General features: G+C 36.6%; 1 protein-coding gene across 3 annotated transcripts in view; it reads left to right on the top strand.

Moving 5' to 3' along the window:
• Positions 1 to 10,679: 10,679 nt before the first annotated feature.
• Positions 10,680 to 22,580, top strand: part of NCKAP1L (NCK associated protein 1 like) — a 59,969-nt gene continuing 48,068 nt past the window's right edge. Inside the window, exons 1-4 of one of the 3 annotated variants that reach the window (XM_023505389.2) lie at positions 10,680 to 10,697; positions 12,294 to 12,368; positions 16,586 to 16,823; positions 17,901 to 18,011. In XM_023505389.2, the coding sequence (XP_023361157.1) occupies positions 16,722 to 16,823; positions 17,901 to 18,011 (213 nt within the window). In that variant the 5' untranslated portion in view covers positions 10,680 to 10,697; positions 12,294 to 12,368; positions 16,586 to 16,721. Of the gene's footprint in view, positions 10,698 to 11,956; positions 12,071 to 12,293; positions 12,369 to 16,585; positions 16,824 to 17,900; positions 18,012 to 22,580 lie in introns of those variants that run through there. The other 2 variants (XM_003772324.4, XM_023505388.2) reach the window with 2 other exon arrangements.

Here is a 22,580-nt window from a genome sequence, read left to right as displayed (position 1 = left end):
TCCTACTGTGTGTCATTGCTAAATGCAGTGCTTGAAGACCTGGAAATAAAATTGAGCCTGGAAGCTAAAGAAAGAATTCAGTATATTTACTGCCCCTTGTTTGAAAAATTTTTAAAAGATTGATATCTTTTGTCTTTATATCATCTTCATTTGATAATATCTCTCTCATTTTCCCTCCTTCACCAGCTGTTCCTTGGGCAAAAAATACAAAGAAATCTGAAAAAGGCAATTTAGCAACATTTGACCAGATTATCAGCTGAATCTGATATCCCCTCTCTCTCCCCTTTAAACACAGACCCAGGATTCTTCCCTGGGTCTGGTGACCTTGAATTGTAAGGAGCTTCAGGAGCCCCTTATTCAACTCCTCATTTCAAAGATGCCCATGGCTACACAAGGACAAACATCTGAATCAGGACTGAAATCTAGAGCCAGTGTTCTTTCTACTGTGTTGTGAAAGAAAAAAAAAATTACATTCTGCATTTTAGCCCAAATCTGTCAAGTTCAACAACAAAGTAAAACAAAATTGCAGTATTTAAATTTATAGTTTTTGATTTAACAAACATGTTAATGTTAGAGCAGCCTTGGGAAAGATATCTTCTTGAAATCAGTTCCATCCTCTCTAAGGATTTTTCTTTCATTTTGGTCAAAAGTAAGAAAAGAGACTTGACCTGTGATTCACCAGAATACCCAATTCTAAGGAGGAAGAAATTCGGTCTACTTATGTAAGCTAGCACCTTCTCTGCACCTTTATAGTTTAGAGACTTCCCTGGGTAAGTGCCTTTCCCAGGATCACACAGCTAGTAAGTTTCACAGAGAAACTTGGAACCTATGTCTTCCTGGTTCCTGTTTCCCACATGCTATTCATTGTCTCTCAAATGGAGAAATTTTTCTCTTAATTGGACTAAACAAAAAAATAGCTCTATTCTTAGTTTAGTCACCATAAACAAAACAAACTCCTTCTAATGATGTGAGTCATTGGGAAATTGTCTTTTATTCGAGAAAAATCAGGAAACTGTCACTATTATTTCTTAATATTGTATTTTTCTTAATAGTATTTAACAGTGTTTAATCAACTGATGCTCAGTGCTATATGCTTCCATTGGCTAAGCTGCCTCTAAGGTTGACTTTTTTTTTTTTTTTTTTTTAAAAGCAAGTAACAGAACTGGTAAAAAGCCAAGCTTCTAAGCTAATGTTATTCTCACCTTTTTGCCACCCAGATACTTAAGACATAGTAGTGACTCACCTCCTGACCTAGAGGTATTAAAATGCAAATACAGACTTTTTTTGGACACAGCTAATGTAGGAATTTAATTTTGTTGCACTTTACAGCTTTAAACTCTCCTTCCCCCCCCCTTTTTTTTTTTGGCTTAATGGGGGTGAGGATAACGGGAGAAATGGATTAATTTCTTAAAAAGATATTTATGCTATGATCATCACATTTATTTCAGGATAATTTATTGCTATCCAGAGTATTGCTCTGAATTAAAATTCAGGCATTGACCCACACTGCCAGAGAAGAATGGTAAATGCATCATCTTGCTATATTAAGAAAAAAAAAGTATTTTAGTGTCCTGCCTTAGTAGGACTATTATTGGTATGTTTGTTATTAGGAATGAACAGGAAGTATTTATTGAAATAAATGTGGACTTAAAGTAAACAGCATTTATATTTTTAAATGACTATTGCTGAGACACTTTTTTTTTTTAAAGAGAAAGCTTTATTATCTTGTTGCCTATTCTAATTCTTTTCATTTCTTTTTTTTTCCTTTCTTTTTCTTTTTTCTTTTTTTGTGGTGAGGCAATTGGGATTGAGTGATTTACCCAGGATCACACAGCTAGTAAGTGTTAATTGATTGATAGTGGATTTGAATTCAAATCCTCCTGACTTCAGGGCTGCTACTCTATCCACTGCACCATCTAGTTGCCCCAAGACATTTTTTAATGAAATAAAAAAAAATAAAATGTAAGTGGCAAAACATTTTGATTTTGAAGATGAATATTAGGATGACTATACAAAGAGCAGAACTAAAACAGAAACTCTGGTTCCTCAAATGAAACCTCTACTTTTCTAGAAATTCAAAACATTCCATTTTAACCTGCCATTCATGTTGACTTCATACTAGTGATCTTTCTATATTCACTTTATTCTTTTACTTGTTAGTTACCTGTTGTACAGTAAGAGCTTAAAAAATGCTTGTTAACTGACTGGTCTCATCAGCTCCCATGAGTTGAATTATCTCTGCTAATAATTCCCAAATTTATAATCCTAACCCTGGTCTTTTTCTGTAGTCACAGTCCTGTATCAATAGCTCTCTGCTGGACATTTCAAATGGATGTGGAAATCCCATATGCATCTCAAAACTCAATTGATACAAAGCAAAATTCATCATCTTCCCCCCCCCAAACTGATTTCTTTTAACCTTCTTTAATATCTACAGGATACTTCCAATCACCCAGATTTACAATTTTGGTGTCATCTTTACCCCCTGACTCTCATTCATTCCAAATATCCAGTCAGTTGCCAGATCTTGTCACTTCTGCCCTTACATCTCTTCCCTATTTCCCCTTCTTGTATACCTCTCCTGTTGGAAGGCACCCAACAATTTCTGTAGTTTAGGCCTTTATTACCTCTCTCCTAGACCCCCGGCTGATCTTTGTTGTCTAAGTTTTCCCCAGTATAACATTCTCTGCATAGTTACCAAAGTGATTTTTTAAAGCATAGGTTTGACCATGTCACTACCTTAGTCAATAAATTTCAGTGGCTCCCTATTTCCTCTACAATCAAAATATGAACTATCTTTTACACATGATATTTTATCTACTTTAGGTGGGTACCTTTGTAATTGCTGTGTACTATGTTTAGAATACTTTCCCCTACTCACCCTCCACATTTTAGACTCCTTGGTTTCCTTCAAAATTCATTTCAAATGTTCCCTTCTACATGAATCCTTTTTATTTATTTATTTTATTATAGCTTTTTATTTACAAGTTATATGCATGGATAATTTTTCAGCATTGACAATTGCAAAACCTTTTGTTACAATTTTCCCCTCCTTCCCCCCACCTCCTCCTCCAGATGGCAGGTTGTCCAATACATGTTATATATGTTAAAGTATATGTTAAATACAAGTATACATGTCCATACAGTTATTTTTCTGCACAAGAAGAATCGGACTTTGAAATAGTGTACAATTAACCTGTGAAGGAAATCCAAAATGCAGGCAGACAAAAATAGAGGGATTGGGAATTCTATGTAGTGGTTCATAGTCATCTCTCAGAGTTCTTTCACTGGGGGTAGCTGGTTCAATTGATTAATGCTCTATTGGAACTGATTTGGTTCATCTCATTGTTGAAGAGGGCTGCATCCATCAGAATTGATCATCATATAGTATTGTTATTGAAGTATATAATGATCTCCTGGTCCTGCTCATTTCACTCAGCATCAGTTTGTGTAAGTCTCTCCAAGCCTTTTTGAAATCATCCTGCTGGTCATTTCTTACAGAACAATAATATTCCATAACATTCACAGACCACAATTTACTCAGCCATTCTCCAACTGATGGACATCTATTCAGTTTCAAGTTTTTGGCCATTACAAAGAGGGCTGCCACAAACATTTTGGTACATAAAGGTCCCTTTCCCTTCTTTAATATCTCTTTGGGGTATAAGCCCATTAGCAACACTGCTGGATCAAAGGATATGCACAGTTTGATAATTTTTTGAACATAGCATGAATCCTTTTTTAGTCTAGTTGTTAACACCCCCACATATAATTTATTAGTGCTTTCCCTTCTAGGCTTACTTTCACCTACTCTGGATGTATCTTTTATGTATCTGTTCACATTGATGCTATCTTCTGCTTTGGAATACATATATATATATATATATACATACACACAGTGATATATTTCTGTTAATTCCCTATGTATAGTGAATAACAGACAAACTTTACTGGAGGTATTCGCTGCAAAATTTTTTTTTAATTAGCCATCTTCTAATTCCAATTGCATTGATTTTGCTCATGCAAAAAAACTTCCTGATAATTTACATAATTGAATAAGAATTTTCCCAAACCATTTTGGCCACCATATACTTTTTAGGCTTGAAAAATATTGATGAAATCATTACATGTAGTAATGTTATGTGACCTGAAGCTGTGGAATACCCTTTGTAATGGGGAAAAATTCTGGAGCAAAATAGAAGAAACAGCTTATTTTCATTCTAAGAAGTTTAATTACTTTAGAAATAGAATCTGAACCTATGATGTCATCCATATAGGGAACTCCCACTTGAGGAAATAGTTCCTGCCAATGCAGGTAGAAGACACTTCTGCAATAACTTAAAGAGCTGTCTGGAGAAGTGAAATAAATTGTCTGAGGGAAAATATGAACACAAGTGTGCTGCCTTTCATTCTGCCTCTGTGTAATTACAATATAGCTATGAATTATATAGCAGATTTTTAACTGGCTAAATGATTAAGCCTGGGGCATTAAAGAAGACATCAGCATCAAAGTAGGGTGATGTCTAATGCTATTGTTCAGTCTTCAGCCCCTGTTGTGTTAAGAATAAGAGATATCTAGAGCAATAAGGAGTTTTATATGCCATCAAATTAGGAGTCTTTTCAAAATTTTAGTTAATAGAAAGATGGATAAACTGGACTAAATCTAACAAAAGAAACAATATAGATAAATTTCCAGTTTGGTTAAAAAAAAGAAATTATACAAGACAGAGCTATGCAAGGAATAACAATAATCTGTGTTAATAGCAACGTATGTGAAAAAGATGCATGGATTTTTGTTTACATCATGACATGGCCACCAAAAAAAAAAAAAAAAAACAAACAAGTATGATCTCACAAGCTACATTTACAGGTAGATAACCAAGGTAACAGGGTGATGTACAAAAAAAAATACTACAATTTACATCTAGGAAACTAGATTTGGATACTAGTAACTTTTGGCAGGTAATGGAGAAGGCAGCTGATCTCCATAGAGGTGGAATACGGAAAAAAATCATATTGAATATCCATTGGATTATAGAGCGATAGATAAAAGCATATCACACAGTTTGAGGTTTACTACTCTAGTGGTAAAGGTCAAAGTTGAAATGACTGAGGAAAACAAAAGTTTAATCCGAACATATTGATTTATTGAGCAATATATGTCAATTGTCCATCAAACTAAGACTAGACCACCTCAATTTAGGCTTTGACCCAGAATACAGAGGAAAACAGACTTTTATACATTGAAAACAATCAAATAAGGCCAATTAATTAAATGGACATTTGGTTGTCTGATTTCTAATTGGATGAAAGATTAGGGACTTTACAAGTTGGGAGGGGGAGAGTGAATAGGTACAATTTCCTGAAATCAGAAAAGGAGGCGTCCACTCTCTAGTGTTTATAAACCAAAGGACCATGGAAACGATAACTGATCAATGTGGGGCCAATTTTCAGATAAGACATGTGAGATATACAGTTGTGAGAAAACTCCTCACATAAATCTTTGGATCTGAGTTTCTGGTCAGCATAACCTTGATTCTTAGTTGAGGGTCTCTAAACAGTAGGCAAAAGTGGACCCAGTTTCCCAGCAATGCAGAGCTAAGTTCAAACAATGCAATAAGATTTTTTACCAGTTCCCTCAACTGAATAAATTTTTCACAAGACAAGATTTGGATTAGGCTTATAATTAAATAGAAAGGGAACTCAGCCAGCTTAATTCACATAATTTACCACTTGCTGTCCAATTCCCTTAATTTTCCCCCTTTTGATTTATGGGGAGTGGGCAGCCTCCATCATAGACCACTTATCTATGAGCCAAATCTATAAGGTTTTTCATATATATACATATATATAAATCAGAATTACATGTCAAGTTGCATATCAAACTATTTAGAGACTCACAAATGGAATAATTTTGAGAAGGGAGATTTACTCATCACCAAGGTAACCAAGAAAACAAATTTAAATATAAATAACATGAAATAAAAGCCAGAGCAATGTAGTAATGTACATCTAGTCTCTTCGTATTCTATTAACTACCAATGTCCATTTATTTCATCAGTACATTTTGAGTTCCAGATGTCTCTCAAGTAAGTTGTCTGATCCCTGGATGCCATTTGTCCTTCCTTCTTTAAGAAGACTAATAACATCAGGAAGGTGATGTGACTTGCAAATGAATTAGATCTAAGTGAGGTAAAATTGTGCAAAGTCGTCAGAGTCCAGTGGCAAGACATGGGTCAGCACAACTGGTGATGGCCCCTGCCATCCCAGAATGTCATCTTTTATACTTTTTGGGGATGGTCTTCATTCTCAGAGCAACCCTAAAGAAGACCGTTTCTCTGGTTTCAAATCATTTTGTAGAAGTTCTCCAATCTTGAAACTTGCATTTAAAAATTAAAACTAACCCCATTCCAGGGTTTCAGATGTATATATAGCAAATTCCTCATGTTTGACTCATATTAAACTAAGCCACAGTAGTCAGACCATATCAAGAGGTATGCTGCTAAAGGAGGTGATCTATATGGAAAGGGACTCGGAACCACATGCTATGGTTTTCACTGGAAGGAAAAAAGGATACTGAGCTTAGGAAAGGTGGGTAGGGGCTTTAGATGTCAGCTTCTTAAACTATGGGTTACAACTCCATATGGGGTCTTGTTAACTGAATGTGGGGGTTGCAAAATTATGATTATCAGCAAATGTTTGCTTTATATACCTTTTTATTCCTGTGTACCGAGTCATAAAATTGTTTCTGGTGAAAAGGGATTGAGACTGGAAAAAAATTTAAGAAGCCTTGCTCAGAGTTGGAATAATTACATAGATTATATTTACTTTATCACTCGAGTTGTAAACAAGCACCGGTATTTAAGAATTATTTTTAATTATTAGAACTATTATATTTGTTATTATACATAAGAATTATTATATTTAAGAAATTAGAAGACAGTAGATCTCAGTTTAACCCAAGAAGAGAGATGTTTGGTTGTAAGAGGTAGAATTAGCTACTACATTTAAATTTTGAGGGTTTCTGGAACTTTGGATTGGGAAGGAAGGCTTTTTAAAGAGGCACAATTTGGACTCTATAATCTCAGAATTTGAGTTAAGATTTAGATGGGAAAAAGTAAATAAAAGGTTGAGACTAATAAAATCTTAGACAGGATATGCCCAGAAATATCATTTTGTTTTTTGTTAAAACCCAGGAACTTGGCTTAGTATCTTGCAGATAGAATAATATAGTATTAGTAATAGCAAACATAAAGCACTGGAAAAGTTGTAGCAGATGGTCAGTGATTCAGAAAGTAACAGCCAAATTTGGCTTGTAAAGTTACTTAACTCTGCTTAGTTTGTTCTCTGCTTAGAATTTGGATACTTGGTTACTCAAAGAATCTTCTCTAAAAAAAAAAAAACAAAAAGTATGTGGAAGCTAGGTGGCACAGTGAATAGGAGAACCAACCCTAGAATCAGTAGGACTGGAGTTCAAACCTACTAGCTGTGTGACCCTGGGCAATTTATTATCACTACCTCCAAAAAAAAAAAAAAAAAAAAACCCAAAACAAAACAAAAACTAAACAAAAAACAAACCCAAAAAGTCCTCCTCATAGGTTGGTTGAGCCAAAGACAGTTAATCACAATTTCTTACAATAATCTTAAAGAAGACTAGTCTTCTGTCTCTTTACCAGGCCTTAAAATAAGTCACACAATCAGACATTGAACTTGCAGATAAAATGGGATCTTGAAGATTTAGGGTCATAAGAATGCTTGTGAAAAGAAGGTTAATTTGATGGCAGGATATAATACACAGGACTTATTGTTGACAGTGAGGTATATAAAAACATTTATTAAGTGTTTAAAAACAGTTTACAGTGTCAGTGACAATTTAAAAAAATAGTTAATCACTTAAAACTTGGCAATCTAGAGTTTAAAAGCCAATGTTAAAAATTTAAGCCTTCTATTGATTCTTCATCTGGCAGCTTTTCCCTATAGGTAGAGAGAAATGAAAATATCAGGTGCATACTTCTCAAATCAACCAACTATGTATAGCTACTGTTAAACTCTAGATTTCTCACCATGAATTATACCTTCACACATACCAAAAAGCAGATTCTTATTGAAGATCTGGATAGGCATTTTGTCATTTTGAATAATCCCAACCTGACCTAATAATCAACATTTAAAATTGAAGATTTGATCTTCAGAACAGGAAGAAATCTTCAGAATGGCAGAAGATAAGGTTGTTTTATTTTTTTTTTTTAATAACAAAAGCTTATTGTCTTGTTTTTATAATTCCATTGATGTCTTAGTTTATTGCTTTCTTCCTGCCCAAGTGACTCTTTGCTGGCAGAAGAGATAGAGAAAAAAAATCAAATGGGGAGCTTTTCCCCAAAGACAACCTTTGGGACTTTGTTCTAACAAATCTTATAACCTAATAAATAGAATAGGGATAAACTACTGTGTGTTCATATGTGAAACACCTAAAACCTTCTCTCAGATACTGCGTACATGATATTGAGCTTCATTAACTTTATATAATCCTGGAACAGAGACGACTTCTGGAATTCTATACATGCTTCCATTAAAAATTGATTCAATTAGTCATATTTAAGATAACTGTCAAAGATTCATTTTGACCTAAAGCCATGCTTTCACAATGTTACTGTACTTTTGGGATTGAAGACAAACCTTTTAAAGATTGTTGGGTTTTTTTAGAGGCTTATGGTTGCACTCTTGGTTCTTCAGTTCTCCATTTATCACTGGATAATGAGATGGAAAATATTTTTAAAACTAGAAACTGAAAATAGTTTCAGTATGATTTACTATTTAGGTTGGGACTTGTTGGGTAGAAGGAGAATAGAGGGAAGGGTACGAAAGAAGTAACAATGCTTTATCTTTGGATCTTAAATGCCAGAGTCCCAACAGGTTTTCTTTGGGAAAAGCTCCCCATTTGGTTTCTTATATATCTGTTGCCAGGGAAGACTCATTTGGGCAGGAGGAAAGTGATAGAATAAAATGAATGGGATTATAAAAACAAAAGACAAAACCTCTATATTAAATTAGAGAGTGAGCCAATCTGATCTCACTGTTTTAGGCCATCATTTTTTATAGTTCTTAATTTATAATTAAGTTCTTATAGTTTACATAATTCTTCAAAGGGAAAGGAGCCCAACACTGGATAAAACTCAGAATGCTTTCTTGAGATATAACCCTACGATATTTCCAAAGAAATTTCACCTCAGGCATTTGTGATTAGATCTAAATCTAAAAAAAGAATACATTTAGGGCTGGTGATTTTTTTCTCTCAAATTATTTAAGAGAGTTTCAGATACTAGTTTCATCATAAGATTCTAAATTAAGGGCTAATAAAGGACTTAAGAGGTACTCTAGTATCCATTTTCTGGATTAAAAACAAGCAAAACCCACGAAAGCTTGTATAGGTAGCCATTATTTGAAAAAATTCTGTTATCATCATATGACAATTATGCTGCTATTAAGCCATAGAGGCAGGATTTCATCTGCAGATTTATTTCCTAGCTCTGGATGAGATTTGATAGGGGAAGTGTTTAAATTGACCAGAGAATGACTCAGATGGTTTGAGTTCTTCCCTGACAAAGCCAGTTGAACTTGCTACAGGCAAACACCACATATGATTTTTTTTCTGATCAACTTATTTTCCTCCCATGTAAATCCCCTTAAATTTAAAACAAGAATCAGGGGTTAGAATCATACCTTGAACTAATCTCAGCCAGCTTTTCTTTGCTTACCTGTGGCCCACTTTGACCTTTATAAATTTGTGTTTGAGCTGCTTGCAGGTCCATTCTAATCAAAATCTGAAGGAAGAAATTTCAAAGCATTAGGAGGATTTGAAAATTAAGATAGACTAGACACCACTTAGAAGGGTTAAGTTTCCTTCCTTTAATGTATCATTTTTAAGTTAGACTTTTTTTTTTAATTTAAGAATTTGAATTAAAGGGAAATTGTGGTTCTCAGTGCTCAATTTAACTTTGAGCTTTGTGTTAGGAAAGCTAATGAATTTTTTTTGTTCCCCCTCCCCCCCCCCAACCCAAAGGTCCTTTTATCTGTAATCACATGAAATGCCATGAAGATACTATAACATCATGCTTACCCATTTTGTTTTGACAGGTAGCCTCATGTTTTTGGAGTTTTTCACGTGGGACCACATGACGAGCATTATATTTACAGCTAGCCATTTCTTTTGCCTTCTTTGGGTTTTTCTGAAGAAAAGAAAGCCCTATTGTTAAAGGGGGCATTACAGAAGTTCTTACTATCCCTTTTCCTATGCAAACTGTCCTCTCCCCCTTTTCTTTTACCTTCCTAGTCCTCATATTTTAGGATTTAAGGAGATAGAGTAGAAATACTCACTAGTTTGCATTGTGCAAGATGATACTGCATCCGATGTTCTGATATGAAATGGCTTGGGTCATAAGGGCACTGTACTTTGCCGTCTGGATCCATGATACCTGGGCAGCAGGAACCATACATTAGCAAAACACAGAAGAAAAAGCCAACACATAAGACTAACAATCTCGACAATGTCTTTTTTTCCTCAAAATAGAAGTGGATAAGACAGGTTTCCTCCTAATTCTATTTCTAGGAAAGGCTTTAAACGCCTGAAGTCACTACTTTAAGAATCCCTGGGGAAAGGGATTCTGTCTCTGAAGCTTAAAGACACAAGCTTCTACTCAGTAAGTCTTCCTACAAGTTAGACTTGTGTTTATAGGTTTCTGGGAACTAATAAGATTTGGTCTCTTAGAGTGAAGTACTGGGCATCTTATCTGAAGGTAAGGTGTATCCCGTCTCATCCTCTCTCACCGCAAGAAGAACTAATAACATTTGATAAATAACTAATAAATGCCAACATTTAGTAAGTATCCAATGTGTGTTAGCATGGAGAAGAGAAAAAAATAAATACCTAAACTCAAGGAGTTTACATTCCACTGGAATAAGAGACCTCTGCTATGTCCTGTTTAAGATGGGGCAAGCCAGGACTGAGAAACTCAAGTTTCTCCATTGCCCTATCAATTAACAAGCATTTCTGAAGTATCTTCTTTGTACCAGAAATTGTGCCAAGCTCTGGGGTTACAAAAAAAAAAATTTCAAGGAGCTTCTAATATAATGGAGAAAAGAATGCTTTACAGCTTTACTGCCTCCTTCCACTCCTACAAGAGATGCTCACTGAAACAAAAAACAAACAAATAACAGGACTGCTTTAAAGATGTTCTAAAAGAGCAACTTCCCATTCAAATCCACTGCCTGGGTAGACTAGTCTCAAAAGTGTGGCACACTGGTAGAATCCTGGGCATTTGTTAACAACTGGGTCTAGAAAAGGAGGTAGGTTCTTAGCTGAACTAAGCCCTGGGAGGTTAGCTGGCCCTCTAACCTTCCCCCCCCCTGCCCCCCCAGTTCTGCTTCAGAGAAGCCTTCCGACCTTAGATCTGTTAGTTAGGAGAGGAAATTGTTCCTCAGAGCAGCCACTTGGAGAGTAGAAGCACGTGCTGTCTGGGGAGCCCAAATGTTAGCTGCCACTCTTACTTCAAGGACTCCCAAGTTACCCAGGCAACAGCTGCAGGCCTGGCTTGTTGAAAATACAGATCAAGAAAACTAGGCATGAATAGTGGGAAGGGAGGAGGTCGAGTTTATTCCGGATCTGCTCTCTATCATGCCTGGGGCACTGGCAGAGGGCATAGAGATAGGTTGTCAAATGCCTGAAGGCACATCTGCCACCTAAGTGATTAAGTCCAGGGATTTAGGCACAGGTGCCTCTTAGGAAGCACTGTCACAAATCAGTGCCCCTGTTCAAAAGCTTCCTTCGAATTTTAATGATCAGATTAGAGCCAGGAACTGTGTGCTTCACATAAAGATAGTTGGACCTCTGAAAAAACAGTGAGACAGGTTTACTAAGTATTCTAGAACACTATTAAATCTTGTTATCAGTTATAGGAACCTGTGCTAACTCCAGTTAGTTGTCAGACTATAACAACATAGTGTTATTTTATAGGGGGAAGAAAAAGAGGCCTAGAGAAAGATGACAACCAGGCTATGGACATAAAGGCAAGAGGTAGAATTTCAATCTATTAACTCCCTCTACAAATCCAATTTTCACTAAAGAAGCAAACTCCCTCCAAGACTTGAAGACAATTTGAGAATCATAGCAAATGTGCTTTGGGGAAAAGGGTAGTTTTTCTTAAAAAAGAAAAAAAAAAGTTGCTAAAAGTGAGGGGGGGGGAAGAAATCTGTTCATCCTTGAAACAAGTTTTAGTGATCAAGGAATTTTTTTTTAGGTCTGAGAGCAGTTCTAGACTCAGAATAATTCGCTAACTGGATCTTGGGTTTGCTTACTTGAGGACTCCTTAAAGGTGAGTAACCTTGTAAACAAATGATTTAATACACTGAAAGTGCTTTCCAAGTCTTTAGAAATGCTAGTTATTGCTATTACATCTTTCTGCCAGCCATATCCACTCCCACTAATTAAGAGACTCACCAAATTCTTGAAGTAGTCTGCCTTGATTGTCAAGAATTCAAGAGGAGGGGTCACTCATATATTAAAATCCTTCTGCAAGACAGTAGGAGATAGGCAGATTATGGAACAATGAGGAAATCTAACTGCCTTTCAGTGGAATGAAAAATAGCCTTGACCTCAATTCTACCTCAACTGCTCCAACTTGATCACAGAATCCACGATTTATCACTTGGCAATCAGAGATTTGACTTTACAAGTCTCACAAGAAAGGCTTTTCTAGCTTGTCTCAGTTAAGTTTAATTTTGTGACACTAAACCCTTTTCCAGTCTAACACAGTCTATGGAAATCTATTACTCAGAATCATATAAACATATAAGATACATAAGATTAAAAAGGAAATCAATTACATTGAAATAAAAGTTAACATACTTCAGATTAAGAACCCCTGAGAGTTAAGGTTTCTTTTTTAAAGCATTCAGAAGACAAACATCATTAAAACCCCCAATATGTATTTGATGCTGTGTGGGAAGGAGGAGAGATCCCCCCTGCTCAGAGACGCAGGTCCAAATGCAAAAAAATTCCTGAACCCCAAAGTCTGACAAAAAAGGAAGTTTTATTTTTAGTTAAGAAGCTCTCTTAGCCGAGGAGATTTGCAAAGAACGAGTTAACAGAAAGCTATTTTATGAGCAGATCTTGGTGGGTGGGCAGTTTAGCTGATTATCGGACCAAGATCTCCCAGTTGAATGAAAATCACTTTGAAGAGTTTTTTTCCCCAGAATTTAGAGTTTCCTGAATGGAAATCTGGCTACGCAAAGATCAATGGGGTGCGATTTGCCTGAGATTTCCAATTGAATGATGCTGCTTATTTTAGGAAAAGGTTTGTCTGGAAAATATGCCTTCTCCCCAATCTCCCTTCTTTTCCAGATCAAAGGGGACACAATTTCAAGGTCATTATTTTACAGATTAAAGGGGACGCAATTTCAGAGTTCACCCATATCATATTCAGCACATTGCACAGGAACCAGGAGTATAAAGAGTCCCTTCCCTCAAGAGGGTTAACTTCTAATTAGAGATGAAACACAGGAAGGAAACATGATAAATTACCTGTGAAACTAGATGTTATAGACTAAGTCATAGGATGTATATATAGGGAGCCAGGAAAGATGGCTTTTTGGAAGAAGCAGGACTATTCTGGGTCTTGACAATATAGTAAAGTGAAAAGACTGAGGGGGAGAGGAAGCAAGACAGAAAGGGGCCAGGATAAGGAGACTATTCAGAGTAGAAACTAAGTCTAGAGAAAGCTGGGCCAAGGAAGAGCTTGAAAAAGAATATAGTAGAAGGCATTCTAAAGTCTTCTAGAAAGTCCCCACTCACCTTAAATAAAAGAGGCTAATATCCGTGTTGCTATTCACTTCATAATTTAAGAGCACCTTGGCCCTCCTTTTATCCTGGCCCTTATTCTGGAGAAAACCAATGAAATAGCTCCAATCCTATTCAGGATTGCTCTCTCTTAGTTTCTCCCCAGGCTTGCCTGAGATAGCAGGTGATTCCATTTTTTCTGATGGTATGCTCTCCACCTGATCCCCTGATTTTCCCAATCCCATAGCCTCCTAAGATCACCACAGTAAACTTATGAAAAAGTCACCAAGACTCTTTCCTTACCTCCTTATCCCCTCCTCCTTTTCCAACTAAAGAAAGACTATCCTTCATTGCTACCTGATTTTTTTCCATTAGTAATTCATTCAATCCATTGCTCTTTCCAGACTTCTCTTTTAAAGACCGAATGCTCTTGGGAGGGAAACATTAAATTCCTAACAGCCTGGTGTGAATGAGTCCTCTCTCCTTACTCTCCCAAAGAGAATTAATCCCCTGAGCCTAGGGAAGGTAAAATTGAAAACAAATCTGGTCTATTTCTTAATTTTACCTAAGCCTTATTTCTTTCTTCCCCTTTCAGAACAACCGCCACCAAATAAAACTTCTTAGGAAAATCAGGGAATGAAATAAATATTTCTTTGTTTAAGTATCTCAAGAAAATCCATCTGCTTCACACATAGTTGCCAGTTCAGTCCTGTCGGACTCTTCATGATGCCATTTGGAATTTTCTTGGCAAAGATATTTAAATGGTCTGCCATTTCCTTCTCTAGCTCATTTAAAAAATAGGCAAACTGAGGCAATCAGGGTTCAGTGACTTGCCCAAGGTCACACAGTAAGTATCTGAGGCCAGATTTGAACTTGGAAAGATGAATCTAACTGACCCCAGGTTCTCATCCACTGCACTACCTATCTGCCCACATATATAGTACCTTCTCTTTAAAGAAAGAAAGAAAGCGAAAGAAAGAAATGTAGAAAGAAAGAAAGAAGGAAGAAAAAAGGGCAAAACTAGCTAATGGCTATGAGAGACAATACATGTAACTTCCTTTTGCACATAATTTGTCATTTTTTAACAGAAATGAGCAAACACTTATTAAGTACTTACTATGTATCAAGTAATGTCTGAAAATATAAAGAAATGCAAAAACATGGCCCTAGTCCTCAAGGGAAGGAAGTCAGATTTTAATGGGGTAGATAGAAGGAAAGGTAGAGGAAAGACCTCCTTTTAAAGATAGGATTTGAGCTTCCTTCTTGGAAGAAGCTAGGGAGTTTAAGAAATGGGGTGAGGAGGAAAAAAGTTCATTGATTCTGGGGGATAGAGTACAATAGTACCATATGGTAGTTGGAGGGTCTTGGACAGCAAGTTGGCAAGTCTAGATGGATTGTAAAGGGCATGGAAGGGTTTAATGTGTAAGAAAACTTAAAAAAAAAATCAGGTTGTGAAGAGCCTTTAAAACCAAACAGATTTTCTATTTGATCCTAGAGGTAATAGGGAGCTATTGGAGTTTATTGAATGGCATAGCCAGATGCATGATTCAGGAAAATTATTTTGACAGCTATGTGGAGAATGGATTGGAATAGGATGAGACTTGAACCCATTTAGAAAGCTATGACAATAATTCAATTGAGAGGTAATAAATTAAGGTAGTTGCTATATGAGTGGCGAGAGTAGGGGACAGATGTCTCTGAAGAAGAAAGGATAGGCTGGCTAGATGGTACAGTGGTTAGAGTACCACCCTGGAGTCAGATGGACCTGAATTCAAATATGACCTCAGGCACTTAAGAGCAGTATGACCTTGGGCATGTGACTTAAACCCAATTGCCTCCAAAGGAAAAAAGAAGGAAGAATGGAAAAGATGGCAACTGATTGATATATTGTCTTAAATGAGAATGAGAAGGATGTTGAAATTGGGAAACTGGGTGACAGGGAGGAGGTTGGAACCCTTGTTGTAACAGGAAATTTGGAAGAAGGGAGAGTTTGGGAGAGAGTGGATGATGAGATCAATTTTGGATATGAGTTTAGAAGATATCTAAAAGACATCCAGTTGGAAATATTCAGTAGACAGCTGGGAATGCAGGACTGGAGCTCAGGAGAGAACTGAGGATTGGATATGGCCATCTGGGAATCATCTGTACAGAGATAATAATCTAATCCATGAAAGCTGATAAGATTATCAAGTGAAATAATATAGAAGGAAGAAAGCCTTGGGAAGACAATTCTCATTTAGTGGATATAACCTGGATTAAGCTCCAGCTAAGTAACCTGAGAAGGTATAGTCTGATAAATAAGTGGAAAACCAGAAGAGAGTAATAAGAGATAAGCAAAAATGTTGGGACTACTTAGAGGAAGCTGGATTAGTTTGTTTGATGCAGGCCTAGGAGAACGGGTATCTTTCAGATGGGTAGAGAGAACTCTGTGTGTTTAGGGGTGGGAGGCCACAGAGGGAGGACATTTTAGTTGAAAGACCTGGTTAAGTGGGAGTGTGGTAGAAATAGTAAATATGTCAGGAATAGACAATATCTGTAGGGTAGTAGTGGCAGTTATAGCTGGTGAGGCAGACTGGGACAAGACTTGGAATGACAGGCAAGAGTTTTGTATTTTGTTTTATGTGAGTTTTCTCCCCACCCCAAGCAAATGCAGAGAGGCCCAAAAGGGGAAGTCTGGGGCGGGGGCAGGGGGAAGAGATTGAATTTATAAAAAGGAAGCAGGAGAAAGCTCTCAGACTTTGTGAACTATGACAGCTTTTTACCCCTGGAGCCAATCACAGGGCAGCCGGAAGAGATTTACCAAACAGGCCACTTCTCCCCGCTCTGAGCCTTTGGGTGCCTCTACTGATTCGGGTTTACATTGAGAGATTCCCTTCTACCTCAAGTCATAATGTCGATGGCCTCCTGCTACCAGCATAAGTTGACTGAGAAGCTCACTATTCTGAATGACCGAGGGCGTGGGGTTCTTATTCGCATTTATAACATCAAGAAGGTAAGTGGGACCTGTTGGTCTCAGCTCACATAGGACTGTCGGGAAGTCTGTTTTTCTGAGGCCTTGAGTTTAGTGCTTAGTGCTTATTCTCCTCAACCCTTGCTTTTTGCTCATTTTCCTTGTCTCTAGCCACATTTAAAGGACTGAAGGAGATCAGATCCTCTAGCATTATTGAGGTGGGGAGGCAGATGGGTGGGCTCCTTCTCTACTTCCCTCTTTCCTTGTTCTCAGTCTCATCACTTTTCGTTGGGAGAAGTACCGTGGTACAGTTCCCTATTAACTCTGGAGTCAGATGGTCCATGTTAATCCCATCTCAATTACTACCCAGTGACCTTGGGAAAAGTCACTTAATTTCCATGAAGTCGTGTGTGTGTGTGTGTGTGTGTGTGTGTGTGTGTGTGTGTATATGTGTAGGGGGGATTCCTCACCAGAAGAAGGAGAGCTTGGACTAGATGGCCCCGGCCTTAAGATTTATAATTTTATGATTGAATTTAAATAGATACTAAGTAAAACAAAAGGGGGTGGAAGATGGTGCATTGAAGAGAGAGGGGCAGCAGGTAGGAGAGCACTACAAGAGAAAAAGAGAATGGGGATAATGGAGTATGGGGTTAGAAGGAGAAAGGCAGGGAAGAGTTTTATGCATTTTGCTCTTATTATACTATAATTGTCCATAAATTGGTTTCTGACCCATGTCTCCCACAGTGTCCCTTGTGGAGGAGCTGGCCTTATGGAAGTTGTATTACTGAATCTTCCCCCAAATCCATTTTAGATGTAGGTTTCCCAAGTAGGCCAACTGCCTTACTTGCTCTTTCCGGCCTTGGTTATGGGTGTTATTTGGCTTAGCTTCCTCTTTGTGCTGGGCCAAGTAAAGAGAAGCCCTTAACTCTGGGTTCCTCCTATTTCCTGATGTTTCTGTGGCCAGCTGACTTAGCCAGCCCTCTGATGCCAGTCAGAAAGAAGTAATTCTCAGAATTTTCCTTCCTAAAGTGGGACAAGAGGGATCAATGAGACAGGTAGAATGATGCTTCCAGCTGGTCAGAGGGCACATATCAACCCTCTCTGTTTTCTTCTACCCAGACTTGTTCAGACCCTAAATCCAAGCCACCTTTTCTACTGGAAAAGTCTATGGAATCATCTGTCAAGTATATCAGCAAGAAATTTCCCAACATAGATGTCCGAAGCAGCACGGTGAGAAGCCTGCCTCTGCCTTTCCTCTTTAATTTTAAATTACATTTTTTTCAGTTAATAAGCACTTAACTTCTCTCCCTGGATAATTTATTTATCACCCTCCACCCTGGAAAAAGAAAGAAAAGAAAAAATTATAACAAACATGCATAGTACAAACAAAGTGAACCCCCCACACTGACCATGAGAATATTTTAACACTTTTAACTCCAGTCCCACCCCAGGATAAACTAGACTCTCCTTCTCCAACTAACCTTCCCTAAACTAGGGGGTGGGAAACTGAAAATTATAACAGTAGCTAGCATTTATATAAACATATTTCTCATTTTTGCTTCACAGCAACACTGTGAGCTAGGGGATTATTGTTGACCATCACCCCATGAATCATCTAATTGTTTTCTTTGATTTGATTTGTCTTATGGTTATGACTTTATAAGTTCTGAATATTCATTCTGAGAATGTAAGGCTGGAAACCTCAACTGGCCAAGCAGTCCCTTCCCTATGCAGGGTTAGTGAAAATACTTTCTTAGAGCTTGAGTTCCTGACCATTGTTGTGTACCTGGAGCCTTTGGGTACTCAGGTGAAACTTATGGACCCCGCCTGAGAACTGTTTTTAAATGAATAACATAAAATTCATAAATTATAAAAGAAATCAAATATACTGAAATATAGTTATTAGAAAAAAATGTATTTTTTTTTTTATGTTTACAGACCCAAGTTAAGAAGAAAACTAGATCAGCCTAACAGATTTTTATTTGATTACTGTAACTTCCTAGGTTCATCTTCTCATTTACTTCTTACTTAGGCTTACTTCTAACTTTGTTGAGCTCCTTTTCATTAATCCCTCTTTTTTTCCAGCTTGAGATAATAAAAGTATACCTTGGGTAGAATCCCTACACTGACTTTGACTAGCAATATGACTATGGACAAGAGACTTTTTTTCTTTTTCTTTTTTAAATTATATTTTGCTTCCCCCCAATTACATGTAAAAACAATTTTAACACTTGTTTAAAAACTTTTTTAGTTCCACATTATGTCCTTTCCCCCTCATTGAGAAGGCAATTTGATATTTGATATAGATTATATATATGCAATTTTTTTTCCTAGAGGTATATTGCATTTTTAAAATCATAAAACCTTCAGAATTGTTTTGGATCATTGTATTGCTAAAAATAACTAAATCATTCACAGTTGATCACCCAATAATATTGCTGTTTCTGTGTACAACGTAGCCCTGGTTCTGTTTATTTCACTTTGCATCACTTTGGGTAATCTTTATAGGTTATTTTCTGAGGGTATTCTGTTTTTCATTTTATGTAGCACAATAGTATTCATCACAATAATATACAACTTGTTTAATCATTCCCCAAATGATGAACATCCCCTCAATTTCCAATTCTTTGCCATCACTAAAAAAAACTACTATAAATGTTGGTACATATAGGTCCTTTTCCTTTTTGTTTTTTATCTCTTTGGGACATGGACCTAATAATAATATTTCTTAGTCAAAGGGTATGAATAATTTTATAGCTCATTGTGCATAGTTCTAAACTGATCTCTAAAATGGTTGAATCAATATAGTGCTTCACCAACAATGCATTAATTTCTTATTTTCCCCTCATTCCTTCCAACATCTGTCATTTTCCTTTCCTGTCATATTAGTCAATCGGATAAGTGTGGAATGATATCTCAGAGTTGTTTTAATTTGCATTTCTTTAGTCAATAGGGATGTGTAGAGCATTTTTCCATATGATTATAGATAGCTTTGATGACTTCAAAGGAAAACTGCCTGTTCATATGCTTTGAGCATTTATTAATTGAGGAATGGCTCCAGTTGTAATTTTTTTTTTTCAGTTATGATTACTATGTGTTTTCCTCCATCTTATTTTCCCAGTTTATCCTACTCTCTTTCCTTTTGCCCTGTCCATTTTTTAAAGTATCTTGCTTCTGACTTTTACTTTCCCTAGTCCACCTTTCTTTCTGAAATCCCATCCTTACCCCTTTCTTTTATCTTTCCCTGCCTTTTCTTATTCCTTCCCTCTTCTGACTTCCTACATTGCAAGATAGATTTCTTTACCCAACTGAGTGTGTGTGTTATCCCCTCTTTGAACCAATTCCAATAAAGATACATGTGTTTCTCCTTCCATTTCTTCCTGTATTCCTCTCCACTGCAAAAGCTCTTTCATGTCAGATAATTTTTCTGACATGTCTCTTTTATGTCAGATAATTTGCTTAGTTTTAACTCTCTCCTGTTCTCCCAGTGTATTCCTTTTTTTCATCATTTAATTTTGTTTTTCTAGATAATTATTCTATAACATTCAATTCACACCTGCATCCCACCCACCCCCTTCTCTCTTTCTCTCTCTCTCTTCTTTTGAATTGTTCTAATAATGAGAAAATTTTTAGGAGTTAACAATTATTATTTTCTTACATAGAAATATGAAACAGTTTAATCTTATTCAGTCCTTTATTTCTCTTTTCTGCTTTTATGTTTCTCTTGAATCTTGTTTTTGAAAGTAAAATTTTTTATTCAACTCTAATCTTTTCATCAAGAATGCTTGAAAGTACTTTATTTCATTGAATAGCCACTTTCCCCTGGGAGGATTATATTCAGTTTTGCTGGGAAGGTGATTCTTGGTTGTAATCTTAGCTCTTTTGTCCTCTGGAATATCATTTTTTAAACCTTCTGATCCTTTAATGTGGAATCTGTTCAATTTTGTGTTATCCTGACAATAGCTCCCTGATATTTGAATTGTTTCTTTTTTGGCTTGCTCACAATACTTTTTCTTCTTGACCTGAGTGCTTTGAAATTTGACTATAATATTCCTGGAAGTTTTCCTTTTGGGATCTTTTCCAGGAGGTGAGCAGTGGATCCTTTCCATTTCTGTTGTACTCATTATAGTTCTCCTTGATGATTTCTTGAATGATGATTAGGCTCTTTTTTTGATCATGATTTTCAGGTAGTCCAATAATTCTTAAAATTATTTCTTTTGTATTTTCCCGGTAAGTTATTTTTCCAGTGAAATATTTCATATTTTCCTCTTATGTTTTCCTTCTTTTTGATTTTGTTTGATTATTTTTTGATGTCTCATAAAGTTATTGATTCTCACTTGTCCAATTCTAATTTTTAAGGAATTATTTTCTTCAGTGAATTTTTGGATAATTTTTTTTTTCATTTGGCTAGTTCTGCTTTTCAAGGCATTTTCTTCTTCATTGGATTTTTGTGCCTCTTTAGCCATTTGACCTATTCTGTTTTTTAAAATGCTATTTTTCTTCAGTATTTTTTGTGTGTTTGTTTTATCAAGTTGTTGATTCTTTTTTCATGATTTTCTTCTATTGCTCCCAATTCTCTTCCCGTGTTTCTTTCTACCTCTCTTACTTGCTTTAAAACAAACAAACAAACAAACAAAAAAAACCCAAAACTTTTTGAATTCTCCCAGGACCTGAGACCGATTTAGATTTTTCTGTGATGCTTTTGATGTAGAAATTTTGATTTTGTTGTATTCTTCTGAGTTCATGTTTGGATCTTCCCTGTCACCATAGCATCTTTCTTTATTCAGAATATTTTTCTGTTGCTTGCTCATTTTTTCAGCCTATTTCTTGACTTTTTACTCTATGCTAAAGAGGACCTCTGCTTCCAAAGTAGAGGGAGCACCACCCTAAGCTTCAGGTCTTTTGTGCAGCTGTTTTCAGAGGTAATTCTGGAAACCTGTACATCTTCAGTTCTTCAAACATTTGATGTTTGAACTTCATTTTTGAAGACAACCATGACAACAGAGAGCTGATACCATGACATATAAGTGAATTGGATTTGAGGGAAGGAAGATTATATAAGGACCCCAGCTTCAATTTCTCTTCTAGACCCATCTGGGTTCAGTAGCCACATATAGTAAGACAATTGGAGATTGTCCTGGATGCAGTGAAAGATCTTGGTCTTTTACAGGTCCAGTAAAACTGGGCATCTGTCTATCCATTAGTTGACTGAAGCAACCGTCTATCCATTCAGTGATTAAGGCTGGGTAAGAAAGAAATGAGTCAAAGAATAGCCTTTCTTTCTTTCCTTTTTCTTTTTAAATCTAGTCAAAAATTACAAAAAATAAAAAGGAAATCAATCTGAGAAGGGGAGACCCAAAGGGTTTCTGGCCAAAACAATAGCTATTTTCATTTGTTCTGAAGCAATCAGGACCAAAACAAAGACCAAATGGACTTGTCCTGGGACTTCTGTTGGCCAAGGTGGTGGTGTGAGCTGCAGAGAGGTATGCTTATCATTACCCTTCTGGGCTGTGTTCTGGTCTGTGAGTAACCACAAACACTCTTTTCCACCCTAGAACTATGACTAAGGTCCTAGTTCCCCTGCAGCTGCAAACCTCTGGTGTGCCCCTCCTTATGCTGGGACTGAGACCAGGAACTGGGACTCAGATTTAGATATGGGTAAAGCAAAATGTACTGCCCCTGGTGACAACAGAGGGACTCCTGTAATCTCCTTTTGACTCTTTGTCTGAATTGCTTTCTGTCTGTTGACTGAAAGGTCTGGCATTGATTGTCTTGCTGTTTTGCTGAGATAGGGCCTGT

Source organism: Sarcophilus harrisii, chromosome 5 (genome assembly GCF_902635505.1).
Source record: "Sarcophilus harrisii chromosome 5, mSarHar1.11, whole genome shotgun sequence".
Taxonomy (NCBI): Eukaryota; Metazoa; Chordata; class Mammalia; order Dasyuromorphia; family Dasyuridae; genus Sarcophilus; species Sarcophilus harrisii.
The sequence above is the reverse complement of the archived record's forward strand: the minus strand, read 5'-3'. Positions and strand labels throughout refer to the sequence as shown.